Consider the following 24,579-nt stretch of genomic DNA (forward strand, 5'->3'; position numbering starts at 1 on the left):
CTTTTTTAAAAGGAGAGATCACCTTTTTTTTTACACCATTTTCTTACAATTAAAACATTTGTAGACAACCACAAAACCCATTTTATCTGTCATTTTACAGTGTTCACCCACCACTTTGTGGTTCACTAACAGCAGTTATTGTGCATCATGGAGTATATTGAGATTTGTGTGCCTATTTAAGTTTCATGTTAAAATTACATAGATTTTAGACCAGGTGTGTCGAACTTGTTTTCATCAGGGGCCACATCGCAGCCATGGCTGCCCTCAGAGGGTTGCTTGTAACAGTGAATGTAAGAATATAAAAGTATAATCGCCCCATTATATTATTGCACAATTGCCTATGCATTTGGTTATTTGATTTGTGTACGTACAAATTGATGGATAACATGCTTTGAAATCGTAAGTCCAGGTGACAAGCAGATATTTAAGTATTTGTTATTTTTACAAACTATAATACAGCATATAATAATTAAGGGTGCTAAAAAAAAAAAAGTTTTTATCACATCCGAATCCCGATTTTTATTGATCCTGTAAATTGATTAATCATTTTCAAAAATTGACATTTTTTTATTTCTTTGACAAATTATCTAAAAAAATTTTTTTTACTTACGGTACTTGGTGCGCGTATATGTCATACAACAGCAACCAAAAGGAGGTTTTGTAACCTGTAAGCTGTTTTGTTAAGGTGTTGTTATTATATACCAAATAATACATTGCAAAAATCAGTTTGAATGGAGAATCGTGTTGAATTGAGTATCGATTATGAGTGAAATCCTCACTCCAAGAATCGGAATCGAATGTCGAGGTGCCCAAAGATTCACACCGATAACAATTGACTATTTGCATGAGCAGATATTATCAAAGTTTAAAACGTATGGAATTTCCCGTACATACATGCTTTTCTGTCAAAATGAAACAATAAAAACATTTCGTTCCATTTTGTCCACTAGAGACGCTGAGATCATTATTCATGCGTTCGTTACGTCTCGTCTCGATTACTGTAACGTATTTTTTTCGGGTCTCCCTATGTTTAGCATTAAAAGATTACAATTGGTACAAAATGCAGCTGCTAGACTTTTGACAAGAACAAGAAAGTTTGATCATATTACGCCTATACTGGCTCACCTGCACTGGATTCCTGTGCACTTAAGATGTGACTTTAAGATTTTACTACTTACGTATAAAATACTACACAGTCTAGCTTCATTCTATCTTGCCGATTGTATTGTACCCTATGTCCCGGCAAGACATCTGCCTTCAAAAGAACTCCCACTTATTAGTGATTCCCAGAGCCCAAAAAAAGTCTGCGGGCTATAGAGTGTTTTCTATTGGGGCTCCAGTACTATGGAATGCCCTCCCGGTAACAGTTAGAGATGCTACCTCAGTAGAAGCATTTAAGTCCCATCTTAAAACTCATTTGTATACTCTAGCCTTTAAATAGACCCCCTTTTTCGACCAGTTGATCTGCAGTTTCTTTTCTGCTCTGCCCCCCTCTCCTTCGTGGAGGGGGGGGGCACAGGTTCGGTGGCCACGGATGACGCGCTAGCTGTCCAAAGTCGGAACCCGGGGTGGACCACTCATCTGTGCATCAGTTGGGGACATCTCTGCGCTGCTGACCTGTCTCCGCTCGGGATGATCTCCTGCTGGCCCCAATATGGACTGGACTCTCACTATTATGTTAGATCCACTATGGACTGGACTCTCACTATTATGTTAGATCCACTATGGACTGGACTCTCACAATATTATGCTAGACCCACTCGACGTCCATTGCACCGGGGGGGTCCCCACATCTGCGGTCCCCTTCAAGGTTTCTCATTGTCCCATTGGGTTGAGTTTTTCCTTGCCCTGATGTGGGATCTGAGCCGAGGATGTCGTTGTGGCTTGTGCAGTCCTTTGAGACACTCGTGATTTAGGGCTATATAAGTAAAATTGATTGATTGATTGATTTAGTAAGAACGATTAAGTATTACATTGAATAACGTGTCGGGCCGGATCTGGCCCAGAGCAAAGGAAGCTGTGTGGAGAGTAAATAATATTTACATAAAGCCTGAAATAGTTCACCTACCACTATGAGGTCTGTAACGTAACCTCCCATGATAATGGAAGGAACATTGAAAAGGTAATTACTGCCATCGGCGTCTATTTGAGTGCAGCATTTATTTATGTGTACGACAAAAAGGGCAAACAATTGGGTCCATGCAAATATCACAGCAGAGGCCATCGTTGTAGGATGTAATCACCCAACACTAGGGATGTCCCGATCCGATATTTGGATCGGATCGGCTGCCGATATTTGCCAAAAATTGCGTATCGGCAAGGCATGGGAAAATGCCGATCCAGATCCAGTTTAAAAAAAACTCCGTTCCGTGTTTTCCAACGCACCTATTTAAATAATACATTCCACTTTTCTGCTGCTCCGTAATTTCTGTTCCGCATTTTCCAGCACACCTTCAACACATCCACAGGTCTGTGAATTCTCACGCAGTTGCTTTTAGCTGCTGGCATTACACGACAGGCTCTTCTCACTCTTTTCTGTGTCTCCCTCTCACAGACAGCAAGTGCACCTTCTTACACACGTCACATACTGTCACGACATACGTCACATACTGTCACGTCATACGTCACATACGTATACGTCCTCCCCGAGCAGAGAGGTAGCAGCATGGCTAACGTTAGCTGTGATGCTAGCGCAGCCGTGCGAGCAACGCTCCCTCTAAGATGCGAGCCTGTGCAATTGCGCACTGTTTAAGCGTCCTCTGCGCATAGCAAATCTATGCCACGCACAAAATCAAATAAAAAAATAAGCGCATAACAATTTTCGACACACGACACGACAGAGAAAACGGTTTTCGTCATCATTGTTCAAATATTGTGAAGTCTGTCGAGACGCTTATCTCCATTCGGTGCCACACGCCCACACCATCAAAATGCCGAGGCAAAAATTTCCACATCAACACCGTATGAAAAAATTAGTGATTTTTTTAGTTGTGATTTCCTTCTCTGCATGAAAGTTTAAAAGTAGCATATATTAATGCAGTATGAAGAAGAATGTTTTAATGTAGACATGCAAGCCTTGAAAGAACATTTTGAAAATCAAGACTACATTTCCTGCAAATGGATGCATTTCTACCCTATATTTTAACTTTAGATTTATTCTCTTATCAAACTCTTTTGGCTGTCTTTTTGACACTTACATCCGACGCCCCCCTCCACACCCTGGATTATAAATAATGTAAATAATTCAATGGGATTATCTTGTGTGATGACTGTATTATGATGATAGTATATATCTGTATCCTGAATCAATTTAAGTGGACCCCGACTTAAACAAGTTGAAAAACTTATTGGGGTGTTACCATTTAGTGGTCAATTGTACGGAATATGTACTTCACTGTGCAACCTACTAATAAAAGTCTCAATCAATCAATCAAAACACATAGAATCATCATACTGCTGTGATTATATGCATCAAGTGTTCATTCAAGGCTAAGGCAAAATATCGAGATATATATCGTGTATCGCAATATGGCCTTAAAATATCGCAATATTAAAAAAAGGCCATATCGCCCAGCCCTAGTTCAATGATGCCATTTCTGTTTGTCATGTATAATTTTGTCTATTTTGTGTTTATCCTTGAATAAACAGGTCAGTTTCTTGTTACCAACCATTGTGTATTATTCAAACTCCCCTAATTCAGCTGGCTAGTTGTTATCAAGAGTACTAAAACCCTTTTCAACATGATTCTGACAACTAAGTAGGCTAAATAACTTTAAACTTTTTTTTTTCTTCTTTTTTTTTCTTTTTCTTAACTTTAAACTTTAATACATGCTCGGATAGGCCAGTATCGGTATCGGATCGGAAATGCAATAACAATATCGGTATCGGATCGGAAGTGCAAAAACCTGGATCGAGACATCCCTACCCAACACACACCAAACTTAATTGCATTCAAAATAACAAGTAGTGTACCTGGCCTTGGAAGGCATCTATAATGAATTGCAGGGCTTGAGGTTGGACACACTCGATGCACTTCTGCACTACATGGTTCCCGTTCTGGTCCTTCACGCATTTTAAAACATGGCCATCCAGCTCACGAACAATGTCACTCTAAAACAAGGAATTTACAGATCATCAATGACAATTCAAATTGTCTGCAGTGTGTGGGATTAAAAAAAACATCCCTATAAAACTCAATAGTAAGGACATTTTTAAGGAAATCTCACTTACAATTACCTGCTGGTCTGAAGAAATGGACTCCAAGGCTTTCTGAATTACCCTGCAGCCGTACATCTGTAGAGCCAAAGGGAGGACGTGACCTCGGATACGAGTCGCCAAAGCCAGCTTCTGGTCTGCACTTCCAAACTAAAACACAAAAAGGACCAGATTGAGGTACACTGAGCTTGCAGCCGATGTGCAACAACAAGGCTGGAAAGCGAGGGTACGCCCAGTGGAAGTAGGCTGCAGAGGGTCCGTGGCCACCTCAACATCCAGGCTCCTCAGATAAATGGGAGTGTGAGGGAAGGCCCACCGGCAGACGGTGAAAAACCTCTCAAAAGCCGCTGAAAAGGGGAGTCAGTGGCTGTGGGTCAAACGGAGGGACTCCACCTGGGCTTTCAAGTGAGTGATGGCATCTAGGGAGTGATCCTGGGACGCTGGGACTCACTGCTGAACCCTCTGGAGGTGTCGTGGGCCTATCAGCGAAACACTGAGGAAGGGGGGCGCCCACTTAATAACCCAGAGGATGCCTTCACTCACTTGACCATCCCACAAAGTCGCATAGGTGTCTCAAGTATGCATTAGGGGATTGTAACATCTAGTCCTACACAACAGATCTCTAACATATCCACCAGGCAACACACCAACATAGAATCATTAAGTGCGCACAGCCTACCTCAAAGAACTTCTGGATGACATAGTTCCCAAACACATCGGTCATAAGTTGGTAAGCTGCTTGCAAAATCTCTCCAAAAACCATCTGCCTCTCAGCCGGACTGGCTCTCTCCAACTTCTGCTGGATAAATCTAAAAGGAAACGACGATGAAACGTGTGCACTGCATTGTCAACTCGAAAGCTTATGTCAGCAACCTGGATCCATGCTGGTCTTGAGAAAACTCCACCATGTGTCCAGGCAGGTCTCGAAGTTGAAGGTTGGGGAAGCGGTTGTTCCTGAAGTCTTCAAGGAGGCGGCTCCGGCCGGACGGCATGACATCAGACCGGCTGTAGCGAGGGCGAGACGGAGGGAAAAGCTGGCTGCTGGAATTAAATAGACTGGACGTCCCGCCGGTGCTGCGGTACTTTGCTTCGGCTCCAGGTGCTGCAGAGATGTAACGCCCGCTGCCATTTGTCAAGCCTCCTGGAATTGCATGATGAAAGCCGTTTAGCAGACGTTAGAGGTTTGCTATACATCCAATTTATTACACAGCACAAAATCAGTGATGGGCAACAAGTAGCTATGCTACGTAGATTTAATACATTTCCTTGTAGCGTGGCGGTCGCTCCTTTTTGAACCAGTAGTAGTTCCTGTAGCTTAACTACACTGCAAAAAGTCAGTGGTCAAAAACAAGAATTTTTTTTTTACAAAAATTAGAGGTATTTTATTTGAAATAAGGAACATTTTCTGCCAATAGAACAAGAAAATGTGGCTTGTCAAGACTTTCCAAAACAAGTAAAATTAGCTAACCTCAATGAACCCAAAAATACCTAATAAGTATATTCTCACTAATAACAAGTGCACTTTTCATGGTAGAAAAAAAAAAAGAGACCTCTTTGCTCAATATGTTGAAAAATATTCTTACATTAAGTAAATGCTAGTGCCATTATCTTGACATAATGATATGCGCTCGGCATTACATTTCTTGAAACCAGAAAACTTATACTAAAAACTAATTTATTGTTCTTAATGGAAAGGCTTGTTACTCTCGGGGTCTACTAGCCGCTCAGGCAAATCATATGGTCTAAAAATGCATTTTCCCATTGATAACACGACATCATCGCGCAAAGTGCATGCTCTTTCAGTCAATTAGTGCACATATATACAGCCCGGCCCCCAGCCAAACATTTTTTTATTGTAATTTTGAAGAATTTATCTGAATGTGCATGAACTATTTCAAAATTGTTTGAAATGTCACATGTTAAATGTTTAAATATTAACTGTCCGTTTACTGTACTGTGCCAACTGTACTACTTTATGAGTACGCATTTTCTATTGTTTCATTGAAAATAAAACAGCAAAGTCCATTTGGCTGTCATCTGTTTTAATTATGAGACAATTGTGTCAAAATCATGATTTTTTTTTTCATGCTTGAAGTAAGAAATTATTACTTTAAAAAAGCATTTTTATATTTGTGCGTGTTGATAACACAGCTTTGCAACAGTTAATGTTCTAGTTTCAAGCATGTTTTACTCAATATAAGTCATGAAATCACAGCAACAAGCTGTAATATCTTACTGAGATCATTTAAGACCAAAACACTTAAAACAAGTGAAGTGAAGTTAATTATATTTATATAGCGCTTTTCATAGTGAAACGCAATATCTAAGTTACATTTAAACCAGTGTGGGTGGCACTGGGAACAGGTGGGTAAAGTGTCTTGCCCAAGGACACAACGGCAGTGACTAGGATGGCGGAAGCGGGAATCGAACCTGCAACCCTCAAATTGCTGGCACGGCCGCGCTACCAACCGAGCTATGTCGCCCCTAAAAGTAAAACACTCTAACATAAAATCTGCGTAGTGAGAAGAATTATCTTATCAGACAGAAAATAAGCAAATATCACCCTTATTTGAGATATTTAATCTTACTTAGATTTCAGTTTTTGCAATGTATTTTTAAACCATGTAGTGAGGTAGCGTCCATCAAAACGCTACACAGAGAGAAAATAGAGTGATAATCCATGAGAGAAGAAAACAAAAAATATGAAGAAAATATATGAGAATTGGTTGGTTTATATATGATGAGTCACAATGGGATAAGGCAGTGGTGGGCCTTCTCTGCTGGCCTAACATAACCAGAAATCATGATCATAATTAAAGAAAAAACTTATTTTTTAATTTACTTTCCCTAAATATCTAAAAGTATTCATATTCTCTTCATGTCATATTATGCTCTTTCCAGTGCTGTTGTTTTTAGGTTTGTATCCAATCAGAATACAGCTAGCTTATGTTGCCATGCTGTACGAAATCTGCCCGAGGCCTTCAGAATCAACAATGCATGAGTCTATGCACTGTAAGTGAACGGACACAAACAGTTGACAGACAATTATGATAGCCAATCAGATCACGAGTTGTCAGTAAGGCCTTCGAGCTGGCCTCACGTTGAACGGGACATTAACACGCGTCCTGTGATTGGCTACTCAATTGATGCGGTGGTGTCCTTTAGTATTTTTTAATGATGTTAATTTTTTTACATAGTAATATATATACACTAACATATTATATATGGTAAAAACTTCTTGAAGTATGCATTTTGGCCTCTTGAGCACATAGATGCAGCATCTCCCATGCACCTTCAGCGGTAAAAAGAAAAAAGAAAAAAAAATGTCTCCTGCTTTTTTGAAAACATAGGAAAATGCCACAGGTAGGAGCATGATAACATGAATATGCAGAAAATTATTACTGTGGTGATGCCCCGTATAGTACACGCAAAATTCTCATTTAAATAGGGCGGTCTGCACCACTATTCAATTACACACGCAGTCTTAGTAGATCGCACGCAACACGCCCACTAATAGTACACGCTATTTTATAGATTGCACACGCTACTTAGTGCGTGGTATTTACATCTTAGTAAATCAGGTCCTAAGTTGAGATCTATATATACAGTACAGGCCAAAAGTTTGGACACACCTTCTCATTCAATGCGTTTTCTTTATTTTCATGACTATTTACATTGTAGCTATGAATGAACACATGTGGAGTTACCGTATTTTTCAGACTATAAGTCGCAGTTTTTTTCATAGTTTGGCCGGACTCCAGTGCGACTTTTTTTCCTTCTTTACTATGCATTTTCGGCAGGTGCGACTTATACTCCGGTGCGACTTATACTCCGAAAAATACGGTATGTACTTAACAAAAAAGGCGAAATAACCGAAAACATGTTTAATATTCTATTTTCTTCAAAATAGCCACCCTTTGCTCTGATTACGGCTTTGCACACTCTTGGCATTCTCTCGATGAGCTTCAAGAGGTAGTCATTTAAGTCCCATCTTAAAACTAATTTGTATACTCTAGCCTTTAAATAGACCCCCTTTTTAGACCAGTTGATCTGCCGTTTCTTTTCTTTTCTCCTCTGCCCCCCTCTCCCTTGTGGAGGGATGTTTCCTGCTGGCCCCACTATGGACTGGACTCTCACTACTAGTTAGATCCACTATGGACTGGACTTTCACAATATTATGCTAGACCCACTCGACGTCCATTGCATCCGGTCTCCCCTAGAGAGGGAGGGGGTGTCACCCACATCTGCGGTCCTCTCCAATGTTTCTCATAGTCATTCACATTGACATCCCACTGGGTTGTGAGTTTTTCCTTGCCCTTATGTGGGCTCTGAACCGAGGATGTCGTCGTGCCTTGTGCAACCCTTTGAGACACTTGTGATTTAGGGCTATATAAATATACATTGATTGATTGATTGTCACCTGAAATGGTTTTCACTTCACAGGCGTGCTTGAAGCTCATCGAGAGAATGCCAATAGTGTGCAAAGCAGTACCGGTAATCAGAGAAAAGGGTGGCTATTTTGAAGAAACTCGAATACAAAGCATGTTTTCAGTTATTTCACCTTTTTTTGTTAAGTACATAACTCCTTATGTGTTCATTCATAGTTTCGATGCCTCCAGTGACAATCTACAATGTGAATAGTCATGAAAACAAAGAAAACGCATTGAATGAGGAGGTGCGTTCAAAAGTTTGGCCTGTACTGTACATCTATATATATGTATCTATTAAGGATGTAACGGTACACAAAAATTTCGGTTCGGTACGTACCTCGGTTTAGAGGTCACGGTTCGGTTAATTTTCGGTACAGTTAGAAAACAACAAAATATAAATTTTCTGGTTATTTATTTACCAAAATTTGTAAACAATGGCTTTATCCTTTTAACATAACAATAACATACAGATACACACAGGGTTGATTGCCAGGGTTAATGCAGTCAACATATATAAAATAAAAACTAAATAAGATAAGGCTCAGAATTGGTTTCTTAACAAAACCTTTCTAGATATAAAGTGCAACATTTCCACATATAAAGTGCAACATTAAACTGCTTCAAGTTGTTGCTCAGATTAAATAAAATGACAAAACGTTTCTTCTACATACAAAAAGTGCAACATTAAACAGTTTCAAGTCAATTCACCCTCAGATTGATTTCCCCCCCCCCTCCAGCCTTTAACTCTGGTGACTTTCACTCAATTGTCATGTTTTTTGCCAGAAAAATCATTTTATCCACATTGTCTGCAGAAAGAGCAGACCTGCTTGCAGTTACAATGTCTCCAGCTGTGGAAAATACCCTTTCACCGGGCACGGAGGTAGCAGGTATGGCGAGGTAGTCCCTGGCTAACTTGGCAGTAAGAGGATATATGAGCTCATTGTTCTTCCACCATAGAAGTGGGTCAAAATCTAGTTTTTAATGCAATATGGTCTTAAATCTGCTGCTATAAAAACATTTGTTATTGCTTTAGCCCTGCCTGACTCACCGAGGAACAGCTGCTCGATTGCGGTGGGGAGCTGTGTTTGTTCGTCTTTCTCTTCGTTGAAGCCATGTTATCCATTGTTTTGTCGCACCGCGAAGCCGAAATGTTCCCAAACGGGAGATCTTTACGAGGCAGGAGGGTCTTCCAGCTCTGGCTTTTACATGTTGTAGTAGCCCGGTCGTTGCTAGCATGCCGTGTGTTGTGCCTCAGTGTGCATTGTTTACACAACGTGCGGTGCGCTACTTAATACGTCCGTGTGGAAACTCGTTCGGTACACCTCCGAACCGAACCCCCCGTACCGAAACGGTTCAATACAAATACACGTACCGTTGCACCCTATATATATATATATATATATATATATATATATATATATATATATATATATATATATACATACACACACACACACACACACACATATATATATACAGTTGTGTTCAAAATGATAGCAGTCCCACATCACTAGCAAGATAAATCACTGTTTTTGTTAGAATTCGAACTTCTACACTGCAAGTAAGTTTCTAGAAGGTTTAGTAAAGGTATAGAAAACCAACAGACCCAACAGGCATGACATGCATGCTGCTGATTCTGTGAAACTGAATCATTTACTGAAAAGGCCGTGTTCAAAAAAAATAGCAGTGCTGAGTTCCATTAGTGATGTCATTGATTATGTGAAAAACAAAAGGTGTTAAACAGGTGGCCCTTATTCAAGGATCAAGGCAACTGACGCTGCATATGCTGGCTGTGCATTTGTCCTTGAAAATGGGTCGTTCCAGACACTGTTCAGAAGAAGAGCGTTCTTTGATTAAGAAATTAATAAAAGAGGGGAAAACCTATAAAGAAGTGCAGAAAATGACAGGCTGTTCAGCTAAAATGATATCAAAAGCTTTAAAATGTCAGCCAAAACTAGAAAGGGGAGGCAGAAAAAGAAAAACGACTATTCGAATGGATCGGAGAATAACCAAAATGGCAAAGGCTCAGCCAATGATCAGCTCCAGGAGGATGAAAAAAGATCTAAGATTGCCTGTGAGTACTGGAACAATCAGACCACGTCTATGTGTAGCCAAGCTACCAGCAAGAAGCCCCCGCAAAGTCCCATTGTTAAAAAAAAAGACATGTGCTGAAGCGGTTACAATTTGCCAAAGAACACATTGACTGGCCTAACAAGAAATGGCGTAATATTTTGTGGACTGATGAGAGTACGATTGTTCTTTTTGGGTCTAAGGGCCACAGACAGTTTGTCAGACGTCCTGCAAACACTGAATTCAATCCACAGTACACAGTGAAGACGGTGAAGCATGGTGGTGCAAGCATCATGATATAGGGATGTTTCTCGTACTATGGTGTTGGTCCTATTCATCGCATACCAGGGATCATGGATCAGTTTGACTACATCAGAATACTGGAAGAAGTCATGTTGCTTTATGCTGAAGAGGAAATGCCCTTGAAATGGGTGTTTCAACAAGACTATGACCCCAAACACACCAGCAAGCGAGCAAAATCATGGTTTCAGACACACAGAATTCAAGTAATGGAGTGGCCAGCACAATCCCCGGACCTTAATCCCATTGAAAACTTGTGGGCTGACATGAAAAATGCCGTTCATGAGGCAAAACCACAAAATGCAGAGGAAATGTGGAACGTAGTACAATTGTCCTGGGCTGCAATAACTGTTGACCGGTGCCAGAAGTTGGTCGACTCCATGTGCCACAGATGTGAAGCAGTTATCATAAACCATGGTTATGCAACTAAATATTAGTTCATGATTCTCAAGAAAGTTGAATATGCAAGCCTTTCTTAGTTTATACAGTACATTTGAGTTTTGTAAAGAAAGATGTCAGCACTGCTATTTTTTTGTTTTATATTTATTGACTTTCTGTAAAATATTATCAAATTCAATTACCTTTTTCCAATTTTCTGGCTTTGAAATAGAATGTGCAGTGTCCCCAATGCATTTGTGTTCATTAAAATACAATTTATTTGAAGAATTTTGAGGTTTACTCACTTTTTTAAACACACTGCTATTATTATGAACATAACTGTATATATATATATATATATATATATATATATATACACAGTCAAGAAAATAAGTATTTGAACACCCTGCTATTTTGCAAGTTCTCCCACTTAGAAATCATGGAGGGGTCTGAAATTTTCATAGTAGGTGCATGTCCACTGTATGAGAAATAACCTAAAAAGAAAAATCCAGAAATCTCAATCTAAGATTTTTTAACAATTTATTTGTGTGATACAGGTGAAAATAAGTATTTGAACACCAACATTAATATTTGGTAGAGTAGCCTTTGTTTGCAATTACAGAGTTCAAACGTTTCCTGTAGTTCTTCACCAGGTTTGCACAGACTACAGGAGGGATTTTGGCCCACTCCTCCACACAGATCTTCTCTAGATCAGTCAGGTTTCTGGGCTGTCGCTGAGTAACACAGACTTTCAGCTCCCTCCAAAGATTTTCAATTGGATTTAGGTCTGGAGACTGGCTAGGCCACTCCAGAACCTTGATATGGTTCTTACAAAGCCACTTCTTGGTTTTCCTGGCTGTGTGCTTTGGGTCATTGTCATGTTGGAAGATCCAGCCATGACTCATCTTCAATGATCTGACTGAGGGAAGGAGGTTTTTGGCCAAAATCTCACAATACATGGCTGCAGTCATCCTCTCCTTAATACAGTACAGTCGTCCTGTCCCATGAGCAGAAAAACACCCCTAAAGCATGATGTTACCACCCCCATGCTTCGCAGTAGGGATGGTGTTCTTAGGATGCTACGCATCATTCTTCTTCCTCCAAACACGCACAGTGGAATTATGACCAAAAAGGTCAATTTTGGTCTCATCTGTCCACAAAACTTTCTCCCATGACTCCTCTGGATCATCCAAATGGTCATTGGCAAACTTAAGACGGGCCTTAACATGTGCTGGTTTAAGCAGGGGAACCTTCCGTGCCATGCATGATTTCAAAGCATGACGTCTTAGTGTATTACCAACAGTGACCATGGAAACAGTGGTCCCAGCTCTTTTTAGGTCATTGACCAAGTCCTGCCGTGTAGTCCTGGGCTGATTCCTCACCTTTATTAGCATCATTGAGACCCCACGAGGCGATATCTTGCATTGGGCTCCACTCCGATTGAGATTGACCGTCATGTTTAGCTTCTTCCATTTTCTAATGATTGCTCCAACAGTGGACCTTTTTTCACCAAGCTGCTTGGCAATTTCTCCGTAGCCCTTTCCATCCTTGTGGAGTTGTACAATTGTGTCTCTGGTGTCTTTGGACAGCTCTTTGCTCTTAGCCATGCTGAATGTTTGGGTCTTACTGATTGTATGGGGTGGACAGGTGTATTTATGCCGCTAACGACCTCACACAGGTGCATCTGATTCAGGATAATACAGTGGAGTTGAGGAGGACTTTTAAAGGCGGACTAACAGGTCTTTGAGGGTCAGAATTCTAGCTGATAGACAGGTGTTCAAATACTTATTTTCAGCTGTATCACACGAATAAATTGTTAAAAAATCATAGATTGTGATTTCTGGATTTCTCTTTTTAGGTTATCTCTCATACAGTGGACATGCACCTACCGTGAAAATTTCAGACCCCTCCATGATTTCTAAGTGGGAGAACTTGCAAAATAGCAGGGTGTTCAAATACTTATTTTCTTGACTGTTTATTATATATATATATATATACATATATATACATATATACATATATATACATATATATATATATATATATATATATATATATATATATATATATAATATATATAAGCTAATAATATATATAAGCTACTTTTGCCATGTAGCTTGCTACAGTTCTTTGTGGATTAGCTTCCACTTTAACTGAGCTACATTTAAAGCGGGAGTAAGAAGTAGCTTAGCTTATTACATTTTCCAAGTAGCTTGCCCATCACTGCACAGAACCATTGCATAGCGGAACATACTGGAAGTGGTTCTCACCTAAGTGAAGACTGGTGGAGGATCCATGAGAGGAGGCCAGTGAAGGTGGAGGAGTGAGTGGTGAGTGGCCGGAGGTGAGCCCAATCGGGCTGGGTGAGGAGGAGTAACCCAGGCTGTTGTAAAAAGGCTGCCCGATGGGCGTTAAACTGCTGTTTCCGCGTTTGTAAAGATCGGAGCTTGTCAGCAGGGAGTCCCTGCGAGACACGCTGTTACTGGTAGAGCTGGATACTGCAGCAAGAAAATAAATAAGAGTAGATAATAAGCATCACATACATAATTATTGGAAACTACTTGTGGTTTTCGCCACTGACCTGAGGATCCAAAACCTCCGAGAGCAGAGGCCAGGCCCACGCCGATCGAGTTGCCAGGGCTGCTGAAGCCCAGGGAGGAGGTCTGGAGCGGAGGTGCAGCAGAGGTGTGGGAGAACAATGAGCTGCTCTGAGAGGTGTTGGCGAGAGAGACCGATCCAGACCCGTAGAAAGAACTCGAGGGCATGCCGCTGCTCTGCGGGGGAGCCTGCTGCTGCTGCTGCTGAGGTTGGGGTTGAGGCATTGAGCGGTACAAGCCGTTGGCTGGGGGGCCTGACATATTGTTGCCGGAACCTGACGCCGACACCGCAGCTGCTGGGGATGGATGGGTGAGGAGCCATGGCAAAGAGGGAAAAAGTGTGGCCATTAATTTGACACAATTATGTTGTACGTGAGGCTGCTTTGTGAAGAATTGAACATATTCATTTTCAAACAAACGCAAGAGCAAATGTTGCTCCAGCTCAAATGGCACCACACCTTCTTACAAGGAGAAACACCCAAAGTAAAACAAGACAGGTGAGAATTTTCTGTAACAGCATGTGCCGTAGGCTAACTGCTTTGTAATGGTCACACTGCCTTCACCACTCTGTAGTAGCCACAGCTGTAACAAGAAATGTGGACCAAGACATATACGTGTTACATAATCTGCGTTGCTTTTTACAGTCTGATTATTACAAAGCTTCTGCTCGCTCTTGCAGAAAAGTCCTACCATAAAAGGGCCAACTTGTCTGAACGCTGTTCTCTTTAAAACATTTGGTGTAAGTAGACGGATTGTGGCTTGGTGAAGTGGTTACATTAAGCATGCAACCATATACACTTGCAGCAAGAAGTTTACATGCACTCATCCTGCCCATGAATGAATTTTGGACCCCTTGGAGGGCGATTCAATGACTGCGCTCAAACTAATTATTTGATGCTGCGAGAAAGAAACCACCTGCTGTAGTTAATCCTGAATTGGTTTTGGACTTGTCAAGTTGGAAGTCTGGCACCTTTCAGCACTACTTAATGAAAGGTAAATATAAGTATATGTAGTGGCACCTCAGTTTTTGTTCAAAAAAGGTCCAGCAAAAACCAAAGCAATTTCCCCCCCAAGAAATTATGCAAATCCAATTAATCTGTTCCAAAGACAACTATTAACAAAAAAACTAATGCTGTTAAATCATTAATTTTTCAAGTAAGACCAATCACGATTTTGAATTTGGATTAATCACAGGTTATAACTCCCTTGCATAATTTAAACTCACTTAAAAAAGGCCCCAGTATTCAATGCAAATGTCTTTTTTTTTGCTGCAGCTGTTACATATACTGTAATATTGTACGTGGTAATTGGGATTTGTTATATATTGTATATATTATATGTGTCCTGGGCATGACTTTAAATCAAATCAAATCAACTTTATTTATAAAGCACATTTAAAAATTTACCACAGGGGTAGCCAATCTGCTGTACAATGGGCAGGTTAAAAGATAATATGAGTACCGAGCAAACACAACACAACACAAACAGAACACGATAAAAAATAAATAAATAAAATAGAATAAATAAAAACAGGTTCACAGCAGGTGTATTATGGGGCGCCATTGCAGGATGGATATCACTCAGTGTTAAAAGCCATGGAATAAAAGTATGTTTTTAAGAGAGATTTAAAAACAGGAAGAGAGGAGGCTTGTCTAACACTCAGAGGTAGGTCGTTCCAGAGCTTGGGAGCAGCAACGGCGAAAGCTCTGTCACCTCTAAGCTTCAGCCTTGTGTCAGGGACCGTCAGTAGCAGCTGATCGGCTGATCTTAGGGATCGGGTGGGGCAGTAAGGCTGAAGGAGGTCGGAGAGATAGGTTGGCGCGAGGTTGTTTAGACATTTAAAAACAAATAAAAGGAGTTTAAAATTGATTCGATAACGCACAGGGAGCCAGTGAAGGGACGCTAATATAGGGGTGATGTGCTCACGTCTGCGGGTCTGTGTTAGCAGACGAGCAGCAGAGTTCTGAGGCCTGGCTAATGCCTACGGACAGGGCATTGCAGTAGTCAAGACGAGTCGAGATAAAGGCGTGGATTAATTTCTCGAGATCATGTCCTGATAGAAGCGGTTTCACTTTCGCTATTTGGCGTAATTGATAAAGGCTTTTTTGTACGACGCTGCTGATTTGTTTTTCGAATTTAAAATCTGAGTCGGACTTTACCCCCAGGTTTGTGACACAGTCGCCGAGATACGGGGTCAGAGTGCCGAGGTCAACGTTGGGGGAGGGAGAGCGACTTGGACCGAACAACATAACTTCTGTTTTGTCTTCATTTAGGCTCAGGAAGTTAGCTGAAAGCCAGACTTTGATGTCTTGCAGGCAGTCAATAAGACATTGAACCGTGTCATTATATGCCATGGGAAAATAAATCTGGCAATCATCGGCATAAAAATGAAATGCAATACTGTACGTCCTAAAAATAGAACCAAGGGGGAGAAGGTAAAGCGCAAATAAGGTGCATCCGGCAGTGGAGGCTCCTCTATGGGGTCTTGGGGCACTAGGAGGTTAACCCCTTCACTACTGTTACCCCAGGTGGCCCTTGGCAAAGGCCTAGTACCTGACTGCCCCCTAACCAGGGATACGGTGAAGACCTCAACGGCGGAGCAGGCGGAAGACGGTAGATTTTAAAAACTACCACAACAGCTGCAGCAGAAAAGGGTCCCCTGTTGTCTTGGACTCCATGCCACTGGACCCTGACCCGATTCTGTCAAGGATCGTGTGGTGACTGTCTGTGCACCAGTCTCCCCACGTTAAACTAAGTCATGCACAGGCATCCTCCATAAACCAGGAGGATCGGCATACTCGTTCGAGTGACCGCCGATGATATATTATATAAAAAATATAATATATGGGTATATGTTATATAATGTATATGTAATATGTAAATATTACATATATGTTACATTTTATATTGCTACTATGGTACATTTTTAGTCTACTTCGGTTTTCGCCCTCTTTTTGTGCCCTTGTGTTCATTATGCTTTCCATCCTTTGTAACTGAGCTACAGTGTGGAACAATTTCCCTTGTGAATCATTAAAGTTTGTCTAAGTCTATTGTCCAATTTATTTACACAGGAACATTTTTTAAATGTTTTACTTGGATGCCCGTCATTTATTTACAAAAAAAAACCTTGCTAACTATTTAATCTTGAGTCCAATCTTGTTTATTTTGAAGTAGAACTTGCCAGCGAGCACACCAGTAAGTCTCTTCACTCATCTTTGCACTGACGTGTGCATTGCCCTGATCACTGACTGTATAACAACCCGTGCCAACCATCCGCAGTAAAGGAGCATGCACACTTAAAATGAACAGCGTGATTAATCTCCGTACATACGTGATTTTTTGTGATTATACACGTGCGTTATTGTTTTTGACAGCCCTACAAAACACATTTTATAAAGAATGATCATAGTTTGACATGCATAAAACAATGCAAAATACATATAAATGAGAAATTAAATGGATAAACGGTTATCACTTTTACCTTTACTGAAAACTCTTGTTGGCGAAGACGGCGATGAGCAAAGACTAGCGTTACCATTGTTGTTTGCTGCGAGTTTTTTTAAATTTGATTGTGTCTTAATGAAATTAAACACTGGTTAACAATGCTAACTTCTTGCAACTCAACGCCAAGAAAACGGAAATGCTGATTATCGGTCCTGCTAGACACCGACACCTAATAATAATTTAATAATACCACCTTAACATTTGACAACCAAACAATTACACAAAGCGACTCGGTAAAGAATCTGGGTATTATCTTCGACCCAACTCTCTCGTTTGAGTCACACATTAAGAGTGTTACTAAAACGGCCTTATTTCATCTCCGTAATATCGCTAAAATTCGTTCCATTTTGTCCACTAGCGACGCTGAGATCATTATTCATGCGTTCGTTACGTCTCGTCTCGATTACTGCAACGTATTATTTTCAGGTCTCCCTATGTCTAGCATTAAAAGATTACAGTTGGTACAAAATGCGGCTGCTAGACTTTTGACAAGAACAAGAAAGTTTGATCATATTACGCCTATACTGGCTCACCTGCACTGGCTTCCTGTGCACTTAAGATGTGACTTTAAGGTTTTACCACTTATATATAAAATACTACACGGTCTAGCTCCATCCTATCTTGCCGATTGTATTGTACCATATGTCCCGGCAAGAAATCTGCGTTCAAAGAACTCCGGCTTATTAGTGATTCCCAGAGCCCAAAAAAAGTCTGCGGGCTCCAGAGCGTTTTCTATTCGGGCTCCAGTACTATGGAATGCCCTCCCGGTAACAGTTAGAGATGCTACCTCAGTAGAAGCATTTAAGTCCCATCTTAAAACTCATTTGTATACTCTAGCCTTTAAATAGACCCCCCCTTTTAAACCAGTTGATCTGCCGTTTCTTTTCTTTTCTGCCCCCCTCTCCCTTGTGGAAGGGTGTGCACAGGTCCAGTGGCCATGGATGAAGTGCTGGCTGTCTAGAGTCGGGACCCGGGCTGGACCGCTCGCCTGTGCATTGGTTGGGGACATCTCTGCGCTGCTGACCCGTCTCCGCTCGGGATGGTTTCCTGCTGGCCCCACTATGGACTGGACTCTCACTATTATGTTAGATCCACTATGGACTGGACTTTCACAATATTATGCTAGACCCACTCGACGTCCATTGCATCCGGTCTCCCCTAAGGGGGGGTGGGGGGGGGGTCACCCACATCTGCGGTCCTCTCCAAGGTTTCTCATAGTCATTCATAGACATCCCACTGGGCTGTGAGTTTTTCCTTGCCCTTATGTGGGCTCTGAACCAAGGATGTTGTTGTGGCTTGTGCAGCCCTTTGAGACACTTGTGATTTGGGGCTATATAAATAAACATTGATTGATTGTGTTTCTCACCTTTATCAAAGTGCAACTTTCTTTGGCCTCATGGAGCATTATATTGCGGCTGTATTTAATTCGGGGAAAAAAAGCTCAGAGACTGCATCATCCACATGTGGGATTTTTTGATTGGGCACTCTATTCCAAGGAATTTTTTGGGGGCAAACAGACTGGTTTGGTAGGTACTTGTTACTCTCTTATTGGTCAATAAAGTATCTACTGTACCTACAAATGTTTGGTTGTACGGGTCCCAAATCAACATGACACTTGATGTCAATAAGTGTGTCTAAACTTCTGAAACCAACTGTGTTATGATAAGTGTATTAGGGCTGCACGATTAATCGACATGAAGGTTTTAATTAATGCAATAAATAATCGCAAGAGGTGGAGTTTTATTTCCCCCTTTGCCGTCACCAGCATTTGAGTGACATACATGTTCGGCAATCAGAATAGTTGAGCCTTGCTTTTCTTCGTCTCTCACTTTAAACAGGGAGAAAGCCGTCTAACTCAGTGCATACCTCTCAGCACCTGAGCGCATGCATTTAACTGTAGAATTAACCCAACGTGAGTGAGCCCTCTTTTCAGTCAGTCTCAATCTTTGTGTTGGTGGACGGACAGCAGAAAGCAGAGAAACCCTCCGTCCTCACCTGTGAAAAGTGCCGCAATGTAACAAAAATGAGCAGGCAAAAGATAGAATTACAAAGCCAAATACCCGTTTGTGGGAGTATTTCATCTTGGGATTGGATGGGAAATACGTGCCCGTCAACACGGACGAACAAAAATGCGGGGATCGCGTGATGGCAATAAACAAAAAGATAACGTCCGACCTTGTAAATATTCCTTTCAATATTTATTTAAATTAACGTTTTGCTTACAATGATGAGTTCATTTTATTTTTTGTGTATTTAGATAACTTATTTGTACTCGTTTTATTTTCATGTTCGTCAGGTGTGAAAACTGTTTTATCGTGCAATCTTACGCTTTTCGTGACGTGCGTTAGGGTAGACAGGTGCCACATGTCATGGGGGACCCAAAAAAAACATGGAATAAATATTAATATTTCTTCAATAAACTGTGTTATAGGGCAGCACGGTGGCAGTGCATGTGCCTCACAATACGAAGGTCCTGAGTAGTCGTGAGTTCAATCCCGGGCTCGGGATCTTTCTGTGTGGAGTTTGCATGTTCTCCCTGTGACTGCGTAGGTTCCCTCCGGGTACTCTGGCTTCCTCCCACCGCCAAAGACATGCACCTGGGGATAGGTTGATTGGCAACACTAAATTGGCCCTAGGGTGTGAATGTTGTCTGTCTATCTGTGTTGGCCCTGCGATGAGATGGCGACTTGTCCAGGGTGTACCCCGCCTTCCGCCCGAATGCAGCTGGCTCCAGCACCCCCCGCGACCCCGAACGGGACAAGCAGTAGAAAATGGATGGATGGAACTACAACTTACCCTCCAATTACAGTACAATGATAACCAATTCTAAAGTAATGAGAAATAAAAATTGACATCCTTTTAAATGGTTACTTGCATTATTATATGATTACTTTAAATTATACACACTGTATAATTTGCATCAACTACTTCTTCAGTTTAAAAGCATGATGTAGACCAGACCTTGGCAAATTAAGGCCCGGAGGCTGCATGCGGCCTGTTGAGTTTTTGAATCTGGCCTGCCGGACATTCCCAAATAATTTTTTTAGATATTTAAGATGGAAAGTGTAGCTGCCATTATGATGTGCAGTGATGTTTTCTAATTACTGTAGGTCTTGAACTATACAAGGTATTTCAATGGTTGGAATCTGCGCATTTGCATGGTAAACTAGTTACTATGGTAATCTAATTAGTTACTATGGTAATCTAATTAGTTACTATGGTAATCCAAAAATTACAGCAGCTCAGACAAGGCACCAAGCAGTGTAGGTGGGGAGCGTTTCCACAGAGTGTTTACACAGTGTCAGCCTGAAATGCGGTTATCAGGGACAGACGCGGAAGGAGATTTTTACAGCAAAGTTCTAAAGCATAGTGATATATCAGATGTATCAGATTGTAGGTAGGGTTTTTTTACCCTTCGCGTGAATTTTTTCGCTGTGTTTGTTTCATTTTTGTTGCATTTTGCTTGATTGTAAAATATGTCGATGTGACGTTCATAAGTTGTCAATATTCAGTGTTTTATCATTCATAGTTAATATTGTAAATCCCACATTCCTTATTTTCATGTACATTCTGGGTGTCTCATTCAGTAAAAAACTTAAAATTCCATTCCATTTTCTAAGTCGGTCTGTCATAACTTTTTTTAGCTTTCAATCAGACATTATTGTGAGGTTTTGTATTAGTGTTCCTAAAAATCAGACATACCGGCCCCCCCAAACAATTTTTTTCTCTAAATTTGTCAAAATAATTGCCCAAGCCTGATGTAGACAAAAGCTCTGAGTCTGTCTGCATTAAGCCAAATATTTTTCTAAGTAAATCAGTGCATATCGTTCTAATGTGTGGCACCTTGAGACAAGGATATGTTGACTGACAGGCTAAAAGTAACTTCACTCTTTATATGTCTAAAATATAAGAACTGCAAAATTGATTTGCAATAGCAATTTTACAGAGAAAAATTGCAATTAGGTTTTTCTCAAAATCGTGCAGCCCTAATGTGAATGTAAACTTCTGACCCCAACTGTATTGGCTATGCTCTCTACGTACTTACCCGCCTGTGCTGCTGCAGGATTAATGAGGAGAGGTGTCTGGACTAAACGAACTGGCCCGCTCAGGCCAGTTCGGGCACCTGGGCCCATCACCAAAGCCCCAGTCTGGTCATAGTAAGCAGCGGGGGCCAACACCTGATAACCTGAAACGATAATGGTACTAATAGGTCAGCAAATACGACAGCAACAAGACTGCCAGAGATGGTCATATGAAGTCATACACAAACCGGGCATTCCTGTATACGCCAATGCAGTGTTTGCAGCAGCCAAAGATTCCTGCTGGCTCTGTTGGCCTTGACCGGGTGTAAGAGGGCGCTGGTTGTTCCCTGTGCGCATCACCTAGTTGCATTGAGGACAATGTCATATTCACGGACTGCAACAAAACTTAAAGGGGACCTATGATGAATTTGGTCATTTCTGACTTATGATACAAAGTTGGAAACTTGAGTTAAACAATGCCGAAGCGTCAAATCATAACATTCATGCATGTATTGGATGCCTCTCCTGTCAATATGGCTATGTTGTGACCATACTTGCCAACCTTGAGACCTCCGATTTCGGGAGGTGGGGGTGGGGGGCGTGGTCGTGGGCGTGGTTAAGAGGGGAGGTGTATATTGACAGCTAGAATTCACCAAGTCAAGTATTTCATACATATACACATTATATATACATATATATATATACACACACACACACACACACACACACACATTATATATATATATATATATATATATATATATATATACACACACACACACACATACATACATACATACATACATACATACATATATACATCCTGAAAATATGCCAACAAAACTGTGTTTAGATAATTGATACTTCAAACTTGCATAAATAAATTTTAAGGAATATAACATAACTTGGCTTCTGCGAGCTTCAAAATGTAATGAATAAAATGCTAAAGTTGTTGATAAACAAGCAATTATTTTAATAATTACCGTATTTTCCGCACTATAAGGCGCACCTAAAAACCACAAATTTTCTCAAAAGCTGACAGTGCGCCTTATAACCCGGTGCGCTTTATATATGGATAAATATTAAGATTCATTTTCATAAAGTTTCGGTCTCGCAACTTCGGTAAACAGCCGCCATCTTTTTTCCCGGTAGAACAGGAAGCGCTTCTTCTTCTACGCAAGCAACCGCCAAGGTAAGCACCCGCCCCCATAGAACAGGAAGCGCTTCTTCTTCTACTGTAAGCAACCACCCGCCCGCGTAGAAGAAGAAAAAGCGCGCGGATATTAGCGTACGTTTCATTTCCTTTGTGTGTTTACATCTGTAAAGACCACAAAATGGCTCCTACTAAGCGACAAGGATCCGGTTCATGAAAAGACGCAATCTCTCCATCCGCACACGGATTACTATTTCACAGCAACTGATATTCCTGTGAACCGCACTGTGGATACAACGGGAGCACGTACGGTGAATATTCGCACCACAGGGAATGAGAAGTCATCCTTCACTGTGGTTCTAGCTTGCCATGCTAATGGCCAGAAACTTCCACCCATGGTGATATTCAAAAGGAAGACCTTGCCAAAAGAGACCTTTCCAGCCGGCGTAATCATAAAAGCTAACTCGAAGGGATGGATGAAGAAAAGATGAGCGAGTGGTTAAGGTAAGTTTAAGTTTACGCGAAGAGGCCGGGTGGCTTTTTTCACGCAGCTCTGTCCATGTTGATATACGACTCCGTGCGCGCCCACATCACGCTGGTTTTTAATATATTATTAAAGTTTGACTGACCTATCTGACTGTTTTTTTGACATTCCTTTAGCGCAGTTAGATGCGGCTTACAACACGGGGCGGCTTATAGGTGGACAAAGTTTTGAAATATGCCGTTCATTGAAGGCGCGGCTTATAACCCAGGGCGCCTTATGGTGCGGAAAATACGGTAAATATGGTCATTTTAAATAAATTATTATGATCATTTAAAATTAATTATTTCATATAAGTTTATTTTAATGTATAATTCTATGGCTGGATGTAATAAGGAGTCAGAAAAAATACAAATAAAAATACAACTAATTTTGATGTTTTTAGCAAAATATAGTAAAAATGTATTTAGTTTTGTTTTTTTAAATTAATAAATATATTTATTTTTAGGTAGGATAAACATAATAATACAATTTATCTCTAGTCTGGATGATTTAGTTCTTGTCACCCTGTTGTCCTCCCGTCATAAAAAAAGGCTGTCCTCACTCAGGTCTGCATGGAGCTGGAGGCCACGCCTCCTCCAGCTCCATGCGGACCTGAGTGAGGACAGCCTTTTTTTTAATTCTCCCGAAAATTTCCAGATTTTCAGGCGGAGCTGGAGGGGGCGTAGCCTCCAGCTCCGGCTGAAAATCAGGAGATTTTCGGGAGAATATTTGTCCCGGGAGGTTTTCGGGAAAGGCGCTGAATTTCGGGAGTCTCCCGGAAAATTCGGGAGGGTTGGCAAGTATGGTTGTGACATCACCGTGAGGTAAAAGCACTCATTTAGACTTTAAGTAAAGCTCTCAGTCTGAGGGAAGAGGACCTCCTCTCACTCTGCTTATGGCTATGAAAAAACACAAAAAAAAAGGTAGTATCATTTTCATATAACCTGAGCATGCCAAAAGTAGCACAGATGTGCAACATGCAGTGACATCATTTTTTTTGCTGAGGGACTTGATCATCCAGCGTGCAGGTGTTTCTAATGTTGTGAATAAGTGATTCTAATGTTCATGAGCTTTATTTTCGACTGTGTCTGGGAAAAAATAGCGGTGACGACTTCAAGATGTACAGTACAGGCCAAAAGTTTGGACACACCTCATTCAATGCGTTTTCTTTATTTTCATGACTATTTACATTGTAGATTGTCACTTAAGGCATCAAAACTATGAATGAACACGTGGAGTTATGTATTTAACAAAACCTGTGCATCGGTTGGGGACATCTCTGCGCTGCTGACCCGCCACCGCTCGGGATGGTTTCCTGCTGGCACCACTATGGACTGGACTCTCACTATTATGTTAGATCCACTATGGACTGGACTTTCACAATATT

The 24,579-nt window shown here is 41.0% G+C and overlaps 1 protein-coding gene across 1 annotated transcript in view; it reads right to left on the reverse strand.

The window, feature by feature from the left end:
* The window catches only part of LOC133623895 (apolipoprotein B-100-like), a 174,227-nt gene that overhangs the window by 36,526 nt on the left and 113,122 nt on the right, over positions 1–24,579 (reverse strand). Inside the window, exons 39-46 of the mRNA XM_072916126.1 lie at positions 21,765–21,876; positions 21,540–21,680; positions 13,975–14,286; positions 13,664–13,891; positions 5,089–5,356; positions 4,895–5,024; positions 4,231–4,365; positions 3,973–4,110 (exon numbers count right to left, since the gene is read on the reverse strand). Of these exons, the coding sequence (XP_072772227.1) occupies positions 3,973–4,110; positions 4,231–4,365; positions 4,895–5,024; positions 5,089–5,356; positions 13,664–13,891; positions 13,975–14,286; positions 21,540–21,680; positions 21,765–21,876 (1,464 nt within the window). The remainder of the gene's footprint in view (positions 1–3,972; positions 4,111–4,230; positions 4,366–4,894; positions 5,025–5,088; positions 5,357–13,663; positions 13,892–13,974; positions 14,287–21,539; positions 21,681–21,764; positions 21,877–24,579) is intronic.

This window comes from Nerophis lumbriciformis, linkage group LG26, assembly GCF_033978685.3.
Source record: "Nerophis lumbriciformis linkage group LG26, RoL_Nlum_v2.1, whole genome shotgun sequence".
Lineage (NCBI taxonomy): Eukaryota > Metazoa > Chordata > Actinopteri > Syngnathiformes > Syngnathidae > Nerophis > Nerophis lumbriciformis.